Source organism: Desmodus rotundus, chromosome 8, assembly GCF_022682495.2.
Source record: "Desmodus rotundus isolate HL8 chromosome 8, HLdesRot8A.1, whole genome shotgun sequence".
Taxonomy (NCBI): Eukaryota; Metazoa; Chordata; class Mammalia; order Chiroptera; family Phyllostomidae; genus Desmodus; species Desmodus rotundus.
In genome coordinates, this window is record NC_071394.1 from 128650843 (window position 1) to 128671016 (window position 20174).

A 20174-nucleotide genomic window follows, 5' to 3' on the forward strand; every position below is an offset into this window, starting at 1 on the left:
GCGGCGTCCGAGTTTCTCCATGCATGGGAATGGCCGTGGTTCCGGTCTCGAGCCCACCCCTTCCAAAGGACACACAGAAGCAGTGGCCACCATATACAGTCCCCAAGAGCACAGGGTTTCCTGAAAACTCCCAACTTTGGGGAGTTCCTGCCCTGGTTTTGAGGCTGATACCTATGCCAGGTCTTAATCTAGAATCTTCCCGAACAACCTCAGATCTGATTCCCCTCTGGTCTCCTAGATCTGTTCTGGGCCAGGGAGGGTCCTTGTTCCTGCTTGGAAACTCTCTGCAGGACTGGCCAGTGAGTCCCGGGGCAACTGACCCCACAGCAGGGCATGTGGGGTCGGCTGGCTTCCACCCCAGCTCCGAGTCCCGCTGGAGTCAAGCCTCTGTGGCTCCACGCCAGCTTGCAGGCTCGACGTGGGTGAGCATTCCGCTTGTCCCCTGGTGTCATGGAAGTGGTCTCCTCAGCCTGCACAGGGACACTGAGAACCCGAGTTTGCAGAACCGGCCTGGCTCCACTGTGGGCTCGCTCTGCCGAGTGGCCTTTGTGAAGATCCACTCTCTCCCTGTGAAATGGGTTCATCCCATCCGCCCTCTTGTTGCCGAGGCCGCCGGAAGGATATTGGCCTCCATGCTTCTCCTCTGGCTGTATGGTGCTGACAGCTCCTCAGGCTTTCAACTTACAGATTAGGCTGGAAACAAAGTAATGTAGTTCTTCTTCTTTTTCCTTTTTTTCTTTATGTTTTTCTTTTAGCTATTTGGCAAATATATCACATTTGAAAATGTTTAATATATTAGAAAAGCGCTTAAACATTTTTAAGTGTACTTTTTAATTACAGTTGACATACAATATTATAATAGTTTTAGGTGTACTAGAAAAGAGTTTTTTAATGTACATTAAGAATATCCATCACCAGTCACTTTCTTCGCCCTGTCTCTGTATTTTAAACAAGTGCACTGCAGATCAAATAGCCGTATGAAGAGTATGCAGAGTAAGAGACTGAGATAAGGAAATAAAATCTCCGCAATACCTGGGAACCATCTCGGCTGACCCTCTCTCCTCGGGTCAAACTTACTTCCCAGTTGCTCCCAGTGAGTCCAGTGCAGAGTCCAAGGTAAACCACCAGCTCAGCCACGTGTCTAGAGGGAGCATCTGATTCTCCTGGTGCGCTGTGAACTGCTGTGGTTTCAGTTCTGGGGCCACGCCTTCCAAAGGGACACAGAAGCACTGGAGTCTGACACCTCCTTTGTCGCCTGCCCGCTCTAAACCGCACGTTAGTGAAATGGTGAGCAGAACACGGGCAGCAACGAGGGAGAGCAAGGGGAGGTACGAAGGCCTCGCTAGCCCATCCCACGTGGGGGCAGCTGGTGGCAAATGTGCCCCTTGGTCCAGCGCATCCACTTGGGCTCCAGTCTGACAAACACGGTCAAGGGAAGCTGACATGTCCAAGGCCAGTCTATGCACAGAGCCATCTGTGTGGCCGCCATTTCTAGAAGATGCGGTTATGGTTCGAGAAACTTGGAAGATTAGGAATAAGCACAGGGTGAATCGAAAGAACGCTGTGCAGTTAGTTAGGGAGGAAGGACACAACTGAGTTTGGCTCTTCCATTCTACGCCCTCTAGTGCTGTGGGTCTGGCGCTATGTGTCATGGGGCTCCCAGCGGAGCTGAGGTGGGGCGGGGAGGAAGGGAAAGAGGAAGGGGGAGCGCAGTTGTGCTGGTTGAATCTGCTCTCCGTCTGGAGTTACTCAAGGGGCACTGTGATGGAGACTTACTGGGGGTTCAGAGGTAAATAAGACTTTGGCCAATGCATGCGAGTTGGAAAAACAGTGCCGGGAGGTCTACCTTCTCCCCTTCGATTTTTAAGCAAGATGCAGGGACACCGCGAGAACTATGAACCCTGCGTTGCATCCTACGCACGCGGTCACTCCCAGCTCCAGGGGACCCGGCTGTCCCTACTGGACTGCCCGAGTCCTAACTCAGCTGCGCAGTGGGACTGAAGACACGCTGTGACTGCGCTGGGCTGAGCGATTTGAAGTATTCTTTGTGGGCAAATTGTCTTAGTTTTTAAGCGATTGCATAAACGGGACTATTTTACATCCAATTCAGCTAGGTTTCAGTAAGGGATTTATCTTAAAGATAAAAACGTGGGAAGAGTCAACCCGGGGAAGTCCGAGAGGAAGTTGTGAACCATCCAACATTTCTAGAAAACATGCTGTGTTGAGTACTTTCTGAAATAAAGATAAAAAAGGGTTATAGCGTATCATTACATTGTACTAGAACTCTAAAATCATAAAAATGAAGAAACTAAATGAAGTATGCTTTCATTACCAAAAAATAGCCTTTTTACCAAATATATATATATTTTTAAAAATGAATTTTAAGTCAACACATCACAACCCACATATTCAAGTGGGCATTATTGTTTGGAAGTAGTTAGCTTGAAATTTGGTCTTTCGGAATTGTCTTCCAGGCCTACAGAATACTCATTCATTCATCCAGCAAACATTTGTGTGCGTACCACGAGCCTTCCTCCGCGCTGAGGTTAGAAGGGGAAAGCAATAGTCCTTCCCCTCAGGCCTTACGCTCCAGCAATATGGACAGGCCGGGGCCGGGTGGGCTGAGGGAGCGGAGACTGGTAGGGGAGGCTCTGTCAGGTGACCCCCTCGGCTGAGAATCCCGAGGCCGGTGTCCAACCCTGGCTAATCCGCGGTTTGCAGACTAGCGGCTCTCACGGCCGCTCTGGAGTGCTCCTGACCTGGTGTCCGTGCCAGACACACTCGGCCCCCACACAAGGGTTTGCATGTCCTAGACACAGTATGTGGAACTAATGAATGTGTTACAAATTTAAAATTAGGTCAGTGTGTCCAATTTGAACTTCAGGCATCAGAAATCAGCTGCCAGAAAAGTGTGAAAAAGTCAAGACAACCTTGAGCAACGTCCTTTGGGTGGTAAAGCCGTCTTGGGGCCTACAGGCCGCTGAGGGGCTGGCTGCCCGGGGAGCGCTGGCTAGAGCCGGCTGGCCGCAGTGCCTCCCCATGGCCTGGTGAGGGTCTCAGATGGGGCATTAAATGGAACCTACCAGCGGGTGCAAGGACAACCTTCATTTCTGAGTGGAGATGACCAAGAATGACATTCGAGAGTCTTCTACAGCTGTCATATAATATGAAAACATGTCACTTCCACTGGTGATAAAGTCACAGGTCTTGCTAAGATTGTGTACCTTCCTAACTGAAGGGAGACCTAAATGTTAGTTAGAAGTTAGGGGAAAGATGCCTCTCCCCCCGCCCCCGCCACTGTCCAGGTTCAGAGCTTCTGAGTTCTGTGTATGGGTTGGAATTCAGGAGCCCGTGTTTAACCTGACCTTCCCCATCCCGCACCCATGGACATCAAACTCACGTTTCTTCCTCTGATTCTTACATTTTGGGCATGAATAGAACTATTTTGGATTTGGGGAAAGGGATTGTTTCCATTGACAAGGTAGCCAGGTAGCAACATGCCCCTCAAATATAAATACCAGCCATTAAAAAAAGTGGCTGTAGAAAGATTTTACCTGTAGAATGGTTTCCCACCAGGGGATCCATTTAGAAGGGCCTTCCTCTCCCAGAGTGAAGTTTCCATCATTGCGGCCCCGTGGTTCCAGGGCTGAACAGTTGCTGGTGGAGTTAAGTTAGGAAAAGGACCCATTAGCTCATTTTACCCTAAGTCCTCAAGTTCTAAGTGAAGTGGTGACCCAGTGGCCATCCTTAAGGCCCTTCTCAGCATGTCCACAGGTCACCTCTGCCAGCCTCACCTGGCGGGCTTGTGAAAGAACCAGGTCTGAGGAAGCAGACTCGACATGGGCGGTGCCCATGAATCTGCATTTGCCCGGGCCACCAGGTTACCAAAACGGGAGAACTTTCTTCGCAGAAACTCTTTGGTGCGTGCTTTACGTTTGCTGACACTTAAGTGAACAGCTTGACTCTGGAGAGAAGCTGAGCCCTGGGTCCGTCTTGGGCTTTTCCTGACAGCCTGATGTCTGCACTCTCGGTATCCCAGGAGGCGCCAGGCCTGTTTCCCTGTCCCTCTTCCACATCTCAGGGTACGAACGTGCAGTCCTCTTTCTGAAAACACCCAACTATTCAGTGGGGGTCCTTGCTGTGGAGAGGGCTGTCCTTACAAAGACCTTGGTTCCACACGTGGACTCCATCTCTCATCCCAAGGCGTCTTGGGAGGAATGACGGTGCTGCCACTTCCCAGTGGTTTTCTGTGAGAGCGCACAAGGCCTCGGAGCCAGCTTCAGCGTCAGCATCACAAGCCAGTTCTCTTTTCCACGCCTGCAGTCTCTGCCTTCGCTGTCTGTTTGGAAAGCAGTCCAGGCCTTGATTCCCCTGACGCACTGCCTCCACTGGATGGGGTGACTGACTTTGGCCACACCAGCTCCGCCCTTCCCCCCCTGCTCTGTTCTTCCAATGAGGAAGGCCACTTCTGCTAACCTAGCCTGCAGTCCACCTCCCCAGGAAGCCTCGGGGAAGGCCCTTCCCTCTTAGCCCTCTTTCTGCACCCCTTCTTTGCTCTCCCATCCTTATAGCATCCCCCCCCTTCTCCCTCACTGCCAGGGAGAAGACAGTGCCCACCCCACTGACCTGGCAGACAGAGGTTCAGGCTTGCATGGCTTCCTTCTCTCTCACGGCTCAGCCAGGCTCCTGCGGAACAGAAAGCTGGGGAGGCCCTCCTGAAATCACCTCGTCTCTCATGAGTCCCTGGAGCCAAAGCCCAACCAGGCCAGGAAATGAGGCCTTCTTTTCAGTAAGGACACTCAGGCGTCTCAGGGCTGGGGAGGCCTGTCTCACTTGGCTCCCTCTTTAGCTAAGAGGCCATTCATTCCAGGCTCCAGATGGGGCTGCCCACCCAGACATAACCTCATGCTTTCTGGACTGGAGGTGGGAGGAAACCACAGTTTCGGGCCCCCCACAGCGCCCGGAGCAGGGGAAGGAGGGGCCACACATCAAAGGCCGGAGCTGGGCCTCGCACTTCTGCTCAGCTTCACCACTTTCCTCAGAAGCCAGTGGGGCCCAGTGGGGCCCAGTGGGGCGTGGGAAAAGTAAAAGGCTGAACTTTCTTTCAACCCTGGCCCGCTGTGAGCACCTTTCATAATAGCTCTGCCCTCCCCCTGGTTCTTCATCGTTTCAGCTTTAGCTGCTCCCTCCAAAAAAGCCCGTTTTCTCATCTCGGGCGACTGGTTTCACCAACTGTTTGCTTATCAGTTGTGTGGGCCATAAGCTCCCCTTGCTGGATTTTTCCCACACACCTTCAGACCGAAAGGGCTGACCTTGCTGGGAACTTGCTTCTGAGTCACCCAGGGGACTGCTACATCCTCCAGCACCAAGGACCCAGTGTGGCCTGAAGAGGCATGGTCCCCCCAGTGCCACGGAGTGGGTGGCATGCACTGGGCCAGGAGCCTGGGATAGAGCATGGGGCTTGGAGAATCTGGAGCAGACTTCGGTCATCTCAGGCTACTCAGTGGTTTAGCAGGTGGGGGAGGTGGGGTGGGAGATCTGACACGGAGGCCCCCAGATCCCAGCCCCAGACGCAGCATGCATGTCTGTGTCTCGGTTCTTGTTCCAGCCCCTAGACCAATTTCACCAAGCCCCTGGCGTGGCTGTTCCATTAACAAAGAAACCCTCCTCTGGGCTGTTTTGGGTGCTTGGATGAACCAACCTTCGGTTACTTCTAGCTGGTCGCTGCACAGTGTGAGGCTTGGGTTGAGGGCATCACTAACAAGAGGGAGTACAGGGGGAGAAGCCAGAGGCTGTTCAGCGCACCCCATCTTCCTCAGACTTCCTGTAGGTTTGCCCTTGGCCCTTCTCTGCCAAGGGAGTTCCAGGAGCTTCTGTCGCTGGCCAAATGGCCTGCGGGGTTGCTGAGGGCCTATAGCTGGCCAAGGCATCGGGACCTACTGGAGTCCTTAAGGATTCAGTGACTGGATCACTCTCGTGTGTGGCCTGGCGCCCGATGCTGTGAGGTTGAGGGAAAGGAGGGAGATGCAGATGAACGAAGCCAGGGAGAACACTGACGCAGAAAGGGTGACTTATTCCTGAATCACTGATTAAAGAACCACACGAGGACCTGGGGGCACGGGAGTACTGGAGGAGGGAGGTGGAGGGATGGGGGTTGGGAGGTGTCCTGTGAGGCACAGGGAACTCAAGGGAGGGGCTCTGACACCCCAGGTGCAATGGACTGCCCAGCCTGACCTCAATCTGCCCAGCCCAGGAGTGACCGGGACGCGCCACTCTGGGCCTGCCCCAGCAAGAGCCCAGGAAGTCGTAGTGGGTGCCCGAACGCCTCCCTCTCCAGCTGCCCGGCCCGGCGGTCTTGCCCAGCTTTGTAGCACCAGTGGACTAATTGTGGGTTCACACCATCCACGACCTTCTCCCCAACCCCAGGATTCCAGCAAATCAGGTTTATCCTTTGCTCATAGTGCCCTTTCAGTACCACGGAAGGGCTGGGGAAGTCTGGGCTGAGGACAGCTCACCTGGTGGAGGGTGGTGGGCTGGCACAGCGTGTTGGCTCAGGCAGGTCTGAACACCCGCCTCAGAGTGGAGCAGGAAGTACCCAGATCTCAGGCCAGGTGGCCACGGCTCAGGACACCTGCTGGCTCCCTCAGGGCCTTTATCTCCCAGGAGGGCAGACTCTGGTCTGGGCAGCTTTATCCGCACCTTCCGTCCAAGGGAATGAAAGATGACACCACTCTCAATGTCCTAGTGTTTATTTAAATCCTGAGGTTAAAAATACATCTCCAAATGATGCAGCAGATGCTATAAAGAAATGTTTGGGGATACAAAGTTTCTCACCCCCACTGGACAGGTGGGGAGTTGGCATCTGATGTGCTTCTGGGTAATTCTTTGGCAGATAGTGGGTTCCCAGACCCACTATCCCATAAGGCCGCGAGAATTGAGGACTAGTCAGTTCAAGTGCAATTCCGATTGGAAGCCAAGCAACGGAGGCCCGGGTGTGGCAGCCACCAGAGGCAGGAGCGTCTCTGGACAACCCATCATAAGGTTCTCCAGAAGCGTTCTTATCAGAAATGCCTCCTAAAATTCAAAGATCTACTTCATTATTCTAAAGAAGTGATTAAGAGGGAAAAAGCTCTATTCAGTCTTTCCCATTTCCCTGAAAGAATCACAATGAGAAAAACTTACCCAAGTTTCCACTGAAAAGTGCTTTTTGCGTGTCTCTCAAGGAGGATGGCTGACTCAGCAGCCTCCGTGAAGGGCAGCCCTGGGCCCTGAGCACCAGGAATGGCTTCTCTCTGCTGGGATTCTCAGCAGCCCTGGCCAAGGGCTCTCACAAAGCGGAACTCCGAGGAAACTGTCTCAGGGGACATCTACCAGTACCATAAGGTAGACTCTGAGCCTTCGCCCCCAAATGCGGGACTCCCTTTCACGTGAGCCTAGAGTGGCTTCACCACTGTAGGCGGGTGACAACTGTCCAGAAAAACCACCCCCCTTTGAGTTGTACTATGTGGCTTTTCATTTCTACTTTCCCAACCCCAGGGGTGTTTCCATTCCCAGAATCCCGCGTGAGGAGGTGTATGCTCTCGGTCCAGTCGACCCAGCGTCCAGTGGGCCCCAGCCAGCGCGTTCTGCAAAGGCCACGCTTTCTCCCAAACATGCTTTCTTGCAGATGAGTGTGCCCCTGGAGGCCACGTTCTCATGGAGGTTTAGTGGCTTCTGAGGCCGTGGTGACAGCCAGCGTCAGTACTAAAAAAAGTGACTTTTTCAGAGAGCTGGGGGCCAGGAAGGGGCTGCTGTATGTGTGTGAGTGATCGGGGTCCCAGGGATGTTCCTCCTTGCTGGTTTCTAGTGTAATTTCATTTACTGGCTGGCTACCGCCTTCAACAATTCTTCGTTGTCATTTGCATTTTTAAAAGGTACTCCAACCCCAAAGCCTCAGTAAAGATGGGGGCCTGTTTAAAATAATAAAGCTATTTATACGCCACTTAAATAGGGCAAGATGTTCTCTAGCTGCAGAGTGCACAGCAAACTCGAGCTCACACAGCAAAATAACACAGGACAGGAGTCCATCCAGCACAAAAAACAAACAGGCTACAGAGGCCGTGGCCACCAGGGATTGGGGGTCTCCAAACACAGCAAAGGCTCCTCCGACAACCGCAGCCAAGGGCGCAGGGGCGCTCACCACAGGGCCCTGCTCTCCAGGAGTGGCTCTGGGTTGAAGAGCTGCGTAGTTATTGAAGCTGCGGTAGGACCCCGCTCAGATGGAACGTCCCGGCCTTTCGCAGGAAACATATCAGCATTCTCTGGATGTCGGTTCCAGCTGCAGACGGTGGCGACACCACTGGAAGGCCACCGGCCTGCACTGCCTCCAGTGTCCAGGGAAAGCTCAGTACTCACAAGATGCCAAGACTGCTATGGGTTCTCTTTTAACTGTAATTTCCCTTCATGTGGTGAACCAGCTACTTCCCATTTTCCTCTCCTAGAGGGTGGGTGGATTGGAAGGCAGGCAACCTTGCTCTGAAACAACCCGTCCTCGGGCTGTGGCATGCCTACAAGGACCAGCACGTGGCTATGAAGGCCCTGGGGGCCTGGACGTTTTCTCTCTTGGTGCTGAGCACCAGCAAGCCCCTGGCCAGCAGGAGAGTGGGGAGACTCTAACTGCTTTCCAAAGAGAGCACAAGGCCCAGCTTTTCTCTGGAAGGTCTGTCCACCAGTCCCCACTGAAACGAACTGGAAACACCCCAGTCTCCTGTTTAAATGAGGGGTCCGAGTCCACTGCAAAAGTCACTTCCTTCCAGCCCTGCCCCCAGGAGAGCACTCTGCTGGACTTGGTCTGGGGCCCCTGCCCTGTTCCAGGCTCTCAAAACCAGCCAGATCAGACTTGCAGATGATAAAACAAAGCCCTGAGGTGCTGTGACTTGACTCGGTCACCAGGCTACCTGGAGGACTGCCAGGGCCCAGCACTTGGACCCCCCCCCACCCCTGGACAGGCACAGAGAGGCCATCAAGGGTGACTTTCTGTGGCAGGCAAAGGGCAGGAGAATACAAAGATTATCTCCTTGTCCATGAAAAGGAAACATGACCGATGTGCCCGTGGGGGAGGGGGCTCCTGGTTGCCAGGCATAGGCTGAGCAGCAGGAAGCGGGCAGGTGCGGTGCTGGGGAATCTGGCCGGCGGGGAGTTGAGACCAAAAGGTGAACTCACAAATCACGCCTGCTTACACTTGAGTCACCAGAGACTTGTTGATTTGAAAGTGGTTCTCATCCTGATGATGATCATTAGTAAACACATCTGCATGTAAAGACGAAGCCCTTATTTGTACAAACAAAGGTCATCAGCTGAGAAGTGGGACCTCCAGGCCATGGCACGATCCTACTTTTTCGTCGTGGCACTGACGTTAGCCAGCGTTAGGCTTTAGCCAACTGCATAGACAGCTCCTGCGGGCCCTGAGGATGACGGGTTCTGTTTCCGGATTTATCTTCAGTTCTTGTTTTCGGGGTGACATTTTGAACAGATGAGAAGCCTGGGGGAGTGAGGGCCTTTGCCTCAGGACAGAAGTGTCCAGACAGTAGGGCCAGGAGGACAGTGCAATTGGAGGCCCTCCTGAAATTGCTGGGTCCGGGAGCAACCCCAGACTCACCGGGGCAGAGAGGGACAGGAACATGATGGGAAGAGGTTGGCTGAGATCTCGGAAGGGCCCCTGGGCACCCTGACTCTCGTGTCCTGGGAGGACCCGAGGACATCACAGGGTCTGGCAAGGGCATCCCGGCTCATGGCCACTCGGGATGCCTGGGTCCAGGCTGGGCAGACGTTGGTATCACCGCTGGCCTGTGAAACTCTCTACGGGAGCCTTGGAATCAACTGTGTCCTCGGGCGCGTGGAACCCTTCGGCAGAGCGTCCCTTCGGCTATGAGCGCGGTCAGGCCCCTAACCAACTGAAACGCTGCTGGAGCCCCTGGCAGCCCGGGGCCAAGCGAGCCGGTGCACAGAGCAGCTTTGTGGAGCAGCGAGGGCCTGTCGCCCCAAGTTGCATAGTTGATCAGCTTTGGAGTGGCTGGTTTGTTGTTGCTGTTTGTTTTTGTTCTAGTGTTTTATGTGACAGGTGAGGAAAGTAGCGTTTCTTGTGGGTAAAGTGAAACTGAAAATGCAGGTGCTCGAGGCTACAGGAAGTCGCTTCCATCGTAGATCACCGGCCGGTCAACCGTCAAGTGATAAAACACTTTTTTGGAGACAAACCTGAGGACACAGAAATGGAAAAGGTGGGTGTTACCCTGAGAGCCGAGAGGCCAGTGGCCTGGGCCCCTCACCCCATTTCCTGTCTGTCCAGCCGAGTTCTCTTCCTGCAAAGAAGCAGGGGGTCTTGGGACATCACCATGGCCTTTCCTGGGGCCTGGGTGCAGAAACACCCATTTGGTCCCATGCTGTGCACCCCTCCTTCCATCTCTCCTGTTCTGAAAGGACCCTGGGGGGACTCGGGGGTCTGGGGGTCTGTACTCCACAGAGGGAGCAGAGTGGGCAGAGCAGGGGCTGAGAGGTGAGGTGAGTATGGGTTTCATTCTGACCGGGCACCCAAGCCGGCTTTGCCATCCATCTCTGCAAATGGACTTGACAGGCGAAGGCCAGAGTTGGTCACAGCACCACTGTCACCTCTCATTTTAACTGGGACCCTTCCCGGTGCTCTGATACGGCGCTGCCCAGAGCCGGCACACACTGCCCCCGCTCCCTGATAGGAAGGGCCAGGAGCTCCACCTCGCAGGTCTAGTCCTGTTTGTCTCTAGCTTTAGCCTTCATTCTTTTATTCCTCTCTCTCTCTCATTCACCAGCCTGTCTACCCACCCCCCGTCCCTCCACATCGAACCCTGCCACTGTATTTACGAGCCTTTCTCTGGGCCGGACAGAGGGAACCTGGACATCAGAGAGGGGCAGGTTGAGTGTGCCGGTTGAGTCCAGAGTCTGGAACTAGGCCACCTGTGTTCAAATCTGGCTGTGTCACTAGGTGTAGGACTTGGGAGAGCCACGCCTTTACCCCTCTGGTCCTCAGTCCCTTAGCAGTAACATGAGGAGAAACACGGTCCCCACTACAGGGGGTGCTGTGGGGCTTAAGTGAGTTAGTGTGGAGGGCTGAGAACGTGCCCGGCACGCACTAAGCCTGTAAGGATTAGCTTGTGTGTTCTGAGGTTGATAACAGACATTGGAATCCCACAGTATCGGGGTCTAAAATCAGAGACTACTCATAATAAATTAATGATAATTAAATCACCTATTTTTAATGTCTACCTCTGTTCTTGAGACCAGGTGGTGGGTGGCCGAGGGGGATTGCTGATGAATGAGGAGGCCCCTACCTGGAAAAGGTGTTGTCGAAGATGAGCATGTAGATGCCCGGTGTGCGGACCTTGAGCTGGCCCTGGATGTTCTCCTTGTGGGAACTGCAGCGGGTCGTGGGAATGAGGACCTGGGAGGAAAGGCAGGTGAGAAAAGGGATCACAGAGGCTGACAGGGCCCCCAGAATCCTCTGGGAAGACCTTTATTTTGGGGCAGGAAACTGAGGTCCAGGGAGGCCGACTGCCCTGTCTGGGGTCAAAGTTGACCAGGGCTGGGGCTGGAATCAGCCCCCCAGGAGGGCTGGGGTGCCTTCCACATGCCGTGGGTTTGTCGACAACTTGTAGTCGGGGGTAGGTACGAATTTCATCCAGAATCAAGAACTAGTCGCCACCCCAAAAGAGTGGTCCCCTGGCCTCCTCTGACCGTGGCCAGTGCTGGAACACCGCCCCCCACAGCGGGAGAAGCGGTTCCCTTGTGGCTTTAGGAGGCTGGGACTTATTCTAGGTAGAACCCACCTGTGTGGCTGTTTCCTGTTGGCCCCAGTTTGATACAAAATAACAGTTTCCAAAACACTGACGTGATGTGACAAAGGACAGTGATCTCGGGGAGAGCAAGGGGAGCCTGACAGCTGCCTTAGCTCGCAGCGCTTCGAGGGGAGAGGGAACGGCCAGCGGACAGGACACAGGGGACAAACAGGAAACCGCTGTGCTCAAACCTCACTGCCCCAATAATCACGCTAAATGTACACAGTCTGAACATCCCAATTAAAAAGCAGGGCCCATCAGGTTGGATAAAAGCGAGACCCTTACCCAGCGTACCTCTAAAAAGTGCAATTTAAACGTGAAGATACAGATCGGTTAAAAGTACAAGGATACAAATGATGTCCACGCCAGCACTAGTCAGAAGAAAGCTGGACTGACTGTATTAGTATCAAAAGGATACTCTACCAAAGAGTACGACCCGGGGTGATGTCATCACGACAAAGACATCAGTTCACCAGGAGGACAACAATCCCACACATTTATGCTCCTGATGACAGAGCTTCAAAACCCATGAATTGAAAATGGTAGTTACAAGGGGAAATGGGATACATCCACCGTTACAGCCGGGTAGCTCAGTATCTTCCAATGACCGAGGGAGTAAGCAGACAGGAACTCTAAGGAGACAGAAGACCTGACCACCACCACCCACTAAGCCGCCCTGGTCGGCCATTACAGAGCACCCCGCTGACAACTGCGGAACACGCATGCGTTTCAAAGGCACATGGAACCTGCACCAGGCAGGTCACATTCTACCAGGCTGTTAGAAACATACACATACATTTCAAAGGATTCAAGTTATACACAGTGTTTTCTGACAATGGAATTAAAATAAAAATAAAGAGCAGAGCTCTACAGCACCCTCAACTATTAGGAAACTAAATCACCTACTTCTAAGTAACACACGAGTCAAACAGGAATCAAAAGGGAGGTCCCCAAGGCACGGGAGGGAGGGAGAGCGAGTGCGCAGGGTACGTTCCTGACCCCGCAGTTTGTCTGCTCTGGCTGAAGCTGGTGGCGGTGAGGGAGGAAGACGGGCCCAAGGTAAACCTGAGGGGCCAAGATGCATGAGGACCTGCTGCTATATGTGAGCTCTGTGACAGCTACTCCTGCACATTGCCTCCTTCAGTTCCAACAATGTTCGACAGCACTCTAAGTCCACCGGGGACCGAGAATCCTGGGAGCTGAGCGGCTGGTCTGTTTCTGTGGCCCATGACTCAGACTTCTGAGCCTGGCGGAGACAGTCCTGCAAGCTAGGAGGAGCTGCTGGAGAGAAAGGCACCTTCCCCCTCCAGGCACTGCCTTGATTACAAAGCAGCACTCACGAGCTCGTTAGCGCAGGTCCGCTGGAGAGGCTGTGTTTGGAATACTACTCTTCATTTCTTTCAGACATCCTAGTCTACGGAGTTTTTGGTCATTTCAGCTGCTGTTTTCCTACCGTGGTCAAATGTGGAAAATTCTCTCATTATTTTAAATACAAAACCAAAAGTGTCCAGGAGACACTAATAACTCTGATGTCAAGAGCTCGTGTCACTGAGGAGACAGGAAGGTGACTGGCGTACACCTTAGAGAGACTGGGCTCTGCTGTGCTCCCTGGGGACATCTCCCCGTGGCCTCCGTGCCCAAGTGGCCGTGCCCTGAGCCATGCCTCGTGTCTGCACAGCAGTCCACATGGTTTCGCTGATCTCTCCACGTGCTCCAGCGGCTCGGGGTCCAGGTACAAAGCAAGGGTTCCGTGATGAATGGGACCAGCCAGTCACCAAGGCCACATCCTGCAGGCTTCAATTCGCAGGCCATGACCAGAACAGGAGAGTCCGCAATGACAGGAAGTAGGCTGGTGGCTGCTTGGGGGGCAGGCGGGAGGAGACTGCTAACGGCTCCGAGGAAATGAGGAAAGTGACCTACAAGCAGATGGTGGGGACAGCTGCGCAACTCTGTGAACGTGCTACAAATGACGACGACTTGCACATTTTAAATGGGTGAATTATGGCTCAATGAAGCTGTTTACAAAGTAAAAAGTTGAAGGTCCTTGCTCCCAGTCCTGCTTCCTCCCCTGACCCCTCTGTGGCCCCAGGCAGCCCCTGAGCTTCTCGGGCCAAACACGGGTCCACCATCCAGCCAGAGCAGGGCCTGTGTCCTGCGCATGAGTGGCCTCAAGCCGCTGGTGTACTGTTCCTTTTATCAGGTGCCTTCCCGAACTCACAATCTCTAAGCTTGGGGTCAGGCCCAGAGGAAGTCACCCTGGCGAGAGGGTGGCCCACGGGGCGGTGTCTGACAGGTGCCACCAGAAATGGGGCTGGCTTTCTGCTGTGTCGCCGCTCCTGCCCGGATGCTTCTCTAACCCATGTCCCCACAAGCGTCTCCTGCTTCCGCCCACTGGTTCCCAGGCCAGGCTGATTATGACACTTGCCACATGGAATCACAGCTGCCTATTTACAAGGGTCTCTGGTTATATCGTGAGCTCCTCGGAGGCAGGTCCCATGTTGCCCCTTCTCTCTCTGTCCCCAGTGGGCCCTATGGAGCCCAGTATACAGCAGAGGCTCAGTAAACGACTGGGAAGAGACTGTGAGTCCGCAGCACCGTTCCTGAGTCTGTGCCTCCGCCTTCACGCTGCATCCCCCTGTTTCTTCTAAGACCCGGACTGGTCAGGGGCTCACATGGGGGGTCCCCAGGACAGAGGTATGCTGGAAATAGGTTTGCCAGGCTGGCATGTTTGGGGACTTCAGGCAGAAATAACCACCTCTGCCTACAGCTGGCTGGTGACAGTGGGCCTGTGAAGGCAGGGAAGCATCTGAGCGCCTGGCAGCTCACTCACCCTGTACATGGGCTCTGTCTGCCCCCTGGCGTCCACTGTGGGAAAGACAACATTATGACCCCAGGGAAGCACTGGAAGCCAGAAATAAAGGCAGCTCCTCCAGGTCCCCAGGCTCCTGATTCCTGGTTGGAACCACACAAGTGTCCCAGGGCCATGAGGATTTGGCAGGTGAGTGGCTGAGCAAGGGGAAAGACCCATCGCTCAGCCGTGTGTGGGCAGGTGGAACGGAAAAGGCCTGGACACCTGATTTAGTCACCCTGCTCCATCCCACCCTCCCTGCTGGCCACGAACACCCACCAGTGTCTAACCTGGCGGACGCAATGCTGGGTGCCTGGTGGTCCTTGGGCACAGCAGGGAGAACGGCAAAGGCACTGGTGAGAGTTGCTGGCAGTGCAGCAGGGTCAGGGCGGAGCTAATAAGCTCACTGGTTTCACTGCTGCTCCACTAAGGGACCAGGTGAGTCATTCTGAGTCTGTTTCCTTATCTGCAAACTGGACAAAGACCTGCCCACAGAGTCACACAACGCTCCTCCTGCACAGTCAGCAGGTGACCTGAGTCCACTCTCAGACCTCACGCCTGAGGGGCTCACAGCCTCTCACGAAGGAAGGGCCCCAAAGCTAGGCAGGTGGCGCCACTGTCAGCCCCGGAAGGGATGAGAGGACAGCGCAGTGTTCAGATAAGAAAGGACATGACTCAGGGAGGCTAGGATGACACTTCAGGAGAGACTCTAGGAGCACAGAAACGACAAGCAGTCTCTACAACGAGCAGGGCAGGGGCGGCGGGAGGGCGAACCCACACGTTCCTCCTCGCTGCACAAGCTCAGGAGCAGCGGCCTGCTGCTTGTGAACCGAGCCGGCCCGGCGCTCCTTCAGCTCGGCCTTCCTGCCCTCCCCCGAGCCCCTCAGGGCACCCGTGGGCCACATGCACGAGGGGTAAATCGATATCACCTCGTTTCACACGACCTCAAATCGCTCTCCGCTATCCTGACTCCCGTCTTTTTGGAAAATGGCGACTTGGGCAGCCACATTAAGGGCCTGGGCTCCTCCCTAAGCTCCTGTCCGCAGTCTGACTGTCCTCACCATCCCCTCCGCTCAGTGATTCAAATGGAACTCGGGTGTCCACCCACACCAGCTCTCACCCACTGTCCCCTGCACCCTCTCTCCCTGTGCAGGGGTAGGGGTGGATTCCGACCCCCTTCCTCACCCCACACTCCATCAGCCACCACGGGTCCTGTTCCCCTGCCTGTTCCGGATTCCACCCCAACCTCTGCGCACTGACTTCCTTCCCTCACTCCAGCCCAGTGGTTCTCATCCTTGGCTGCTCCCTGGATCGCCTAGGGATGTCTGTGCCCCCTGCCACCCTGAGGTCCTGATTCAGTGGTCTGGGGTGCAGCCTCATAGTTGGTTCAAAAACACTCCCCAGGTGCTGTCCTACCCTCGTTTCTCTCGGGGTCTCTCTCACAGCTGGGGCCCAGAACATTCCAAGAAAGGCCTGCCCAGCACAAGATAGACCAACCACGGCCCTGCGGTGGGAAGGGCCTGCCCAGGCATCCCGATGTGTGAGCAAGGGCCCGTTGGCAGGGAGCTGGCCTTACCTTACACTGTTCCAGCGGTGTGTCCTCTGCCTCCTGGAAGACCACGCTGAAGGAGATACTCTTGGGATCGGAGGAGAAGACCCAGCTGATGGTGAGGCCTGCCTCGGCCACGGTGATGGGGATGAGGCTGTAGGTACTGGACCGCACAAACAGCTCCCTGTTGCCCTCTCCGAAGTTGGCGATCTCTTCCACCGTGAAGGGCACTTTTATCCTAAAAAATAAAAAAACGAATGCAGGGAGGGACCTGATCAAAGTGGGTAAAAGTTGCCTTTGCTGGTCAGGCTGGCTGTGGCTCAGAGGTGGCCAGAAATCCGAAGCTCTTGGGAGGATAAGCTCTGGATAACCTTGACCTATGGGCTTAATACTGGGCCAAAGTTTAATGCGAAACTGATGGCAACAGGCATTTTCTGAGCACTTACCACGTGCCTGCCATAGTACTAGGCACTGGGGACACACAGGTGACAAATACAGACAACCCCCGCCGGTGTGGGCCTGCGGTGGGACTGAGAGGTTGGCCTGAGCTATCCCACCCCTCGCTAGGGCAGGAGGCCAGTGCTGAGGCCTGGCTCTCTGCAGCTCGCCTGGAGCTGCCCTGCCCCTTAGCTGCCGCCTTTCTCTTTCCCATTCCCTGTCCCCATCTATGTAATTACCACCGGCAGGACGCACAACCCTCATCAGAAACCTCCAAGTGGACACCCTGACTTTTCTTACACACAAATACCCCGGATTTTCTTTTTTTCAATAAATTTTTTTTTCCAATTACAGTTTGCATTCAATATTATTTTGTGTGAGTTCCAGCTGTACAGCACAGTGGTTAGACAATCACATACTTTACAGAGCTCCCCCTGATGTTTCTAGTACCCGCCCAGCACCATACAGTTACGACAATGTTATTTTTTAAAGATTTTATTTATTTATTTTTAGAGAGAGGGGAAGGGAAGGAGAAAGAGAGGAAGAGGAACATCGATGTGAGAGAGAGACATTGATCGGCTGCCTCTCATATGCTCCCTGACTGGGGACCGAACCTGCAACCCAGGCCCGTGCCCTGATGGGATCAAACCAGTGACCCTTTGCTTTGAGGGACGACGACGCCCAAGCAACCGAGCCACACCGGTCGGGGAAGTTATTACAATATTGTTGACTGTACTCCCTGTGCTGTTCTTTACATGCCCGTGACCATTTTGTAACTACCCACTGCGCTCAACCCCTCTACCTTTCTCCCAGTCCCCCAAGCCCCTCTCCTCTGGCAACCGTCAGTCTGCTCTCTGTATCCGGGCCTGTTTCCATACTGATGGTTTGTTTACATCGTTCTTTAGATTCCACGTGTAAGTGAAATCATACGGTACTTGTCTTTCTCTGACTGACAGAATTTCACTGAGCGCAATACCCTCTGGGTCCATCAACACTGTCTCGAATGCTAAGACCTCGTTACTTTCACGGCTGAGCAGTGTTCCATTTTCTAATCCGCTCCTCTGTTGGCGGGCACTCGGACTACTTCCGTCCCGCGGTGATTGTGACTAATGCTGCTATGAACATAGGGGTGCACGTGCCTCCATTCTTCCAAATTAGCGTTTCGGGTTTCTTTGCACATATCCCCAGAAGTGGAATCACTGGGCCATAAGGCGGTTCCATTCTTAATTTTTTGAGGTAACTCCACACTGTTTTCCAGGTGGCTGCACCAGTCTGCTTTCCCACCAACAGTGCATAAGGGGTGCCCTTTCTCCACACACTTGCCTGTCATCTTATGGATGGCAGGTGTGAGGTGACATCTCACTGTGGTTTTAATTTGTGTCTCTGTGATGATTAGCAATGTCAAGCATCTTTTCATGTATCTGTTGGCCATCTCTATGTCCTCTTTGGAAGTGTCTATTCAGGTCTTTTGCCCATTTTTAAACTGGGTTGTTTGTTTTTTTGGTGTTGAGTTGTGTAAGTTCTTTATAAATTTTGGTTATTAACCCCACCAGATGTATCATTGGAGAATACATCCTCCCACTCATTGGGCTGTCTGTTCATTTTGTTACAGGTTTTCTTAGCTGTGTAAAAACCTTTTAGTTTGATGTGGTCCCATTTGCTTTTCTTTTGTTTCCCTTGCCTGAGGAGACATAAAATATTAGTAAGAGAAATGTCCTAGATTTTACTGCCTATGTTTTCTTCGAGGATTTTTTGTGGTATTGAGTCTTATATTTAAGCCTTGATCCATGTTGAGTTTATTCTTGTGTATGGTGTGAGAAGGTGGTGTAGTTTCATTTTTTTGCACGTACCTGTCCAATTTTCCCAACACCGGTTATTGAATAAACTGTCTTTATCCTGTTTTATGTTCTTGCCTCCTCTGTCAAATATTAATTGACCATGTAAAGGTGGATTTATTTCGGAGCTCTCTGTTCTGTTGCATTGACCTATGTGTCTGTTTTTATGCCAGTACCATGCTGTTTTGATTACTACAGCCTTACAGGGTAGTTTGATATCAGGTAGCATGGATTCCTCCAACTTTGTTCTTCTTTCTCAAGACTGCTGTGGCTATTTGGGGTCTTTTTTGGATCCATATAAATATTTGGACTATTTGTTCTAATTCTGTGAAATACACCCCTGGTGTCTTGACAGGAATTGCCCAGAGTCTATAGGATGCTTTGGGGAATATGGACAGTTTAACAATGTTAATTCTTCCTGTCCGAGAATACAGTATGCACTTCCATTTATTTGTATCAGCTTCAGTTTCTTTCTTCAGTGTCTTATAATTCTCTGAGTACAGGTCTTTTACCTCCTTGGTTAAATTTATTCCTAGGTATTTAATTTTTTGATGCAACTGTAAATGGGACTATTTTCGTAATTTCCCTTTCTAATAGTTCATTATTGGTGTATAAAAATGCAACCAACATCTGGATATTTATGTTGTATCCTGATACTTTACTGAATTTATTTATCAGTTCCAATAGTTTTTTGGTGGAATCTGTGGGATTCTCTACATACAGTATCATGTAATCTGCAAATAATAACTTTTACTTCTTCCTTTCTAATTTGGATGCCTTTTATTTCTTCTCCTTGTCTGACTGCTGTGGCTAGGACTTTCAGTACTATGTTGAATAAGAGTGGTGGAAGTGGAAATCCCTGTCTTGTTCCTGATCTTAAGGGAAATGCTTTTATTGGGTTGGCCGCAAAGTTCATTTAGTTTTTCCCATACAATGGCTCTAGTAGCGCTTAGTTGTCTTTAACTTCATTTGAAACAATTTTGTTAGAATGTATTGTGACAGCTGTCATATCAGCGTGCATTTAAAAAAATGATCAAAATTGGTGAATTTAGGTGTAGACATTTTAATGTTGAAATGGAAAAAGATATGCAACTTTTTTGGTGTACTATGCTTTATTATTTCAAGGTAAAAATGCAAATGAAACGCAAAAACAGGTTTGTGCAGTATATGGAGAAAGTGCTGTCAAAAGTGGTTTTGAGAAGTTTCCTGTTACTATTGACATTTTTGCCAAATAATTATTTGCTCTAGGGCTGTCTTATGCATTGGAAGATGTTTAGCAGCACCCCTGGCCTCTACCCACTAGAAGCCAATAGCAGGAGAGAGCCGACATACTCAAAATATTCAAATCAATAAAGTTATTGGTGAAAATAAAAAATGTGTCCTTTATTTTACAGAACTAAAGTCCACTAAGTCCACTAAATGGACTTTTTGGCCAACCCAACAGTTTTTCCCCCAGGGAGTATGATGTTAGCATTGTCATATATGCCTTTAATATGTTGAGATATGTTCCCCCCGTTCCCACTTTGACTGGTTTTATCATAAATGGGTGCGGGATTTTGTCAAAAGCTTTTCTGGCCCTGCCCAGCATGGCTCAGTTGGTGGAGCATCATCCTGCAAAGCGAGAGGCCGCCGGTTCTATTCATGGCTGGGGCGCGCGCCTG

At 52.3% G+C, this 20174-nt stretch overlaps 1 protein-coding gene across 5 annotated transcripts in view; it reads right to left on the bottom strand.

Moving 5' to 3' along the window:
• Nucleotides 1–6733: 6733 nt before the first annotated feature.
• Nucleotides 6734–20174, bottom strand: part of FYCO1 (FYVE and coiled-coil domain autophagy adaptor 1) — a 72218-nt gene continuing 58777 nt past the window's right edge. For 4 of the 5 annotated variants that reach the window (XM_045199784.3, XM_045199786.3, XM_045199785.2 and 1 more), the window contains exons 16-18: nucleotides 16268–16478; nucleotides 11340–11449; nucleotides 6734–10233 (exon numbers count right to left, since the gene is read on the bottom strand). In XM_045199784.3, the coding sequence (XP_045055719.2) occupies nucleotides 10158–10233; nucleotides 11340–11449; nucleotides 16268–16478 (397 nt within the window). In that variant the 3' untranslated portion in view covers nucleotides 6734–10157. The other variant, XM_045199787.3, reaches the window with a different exon arrangement.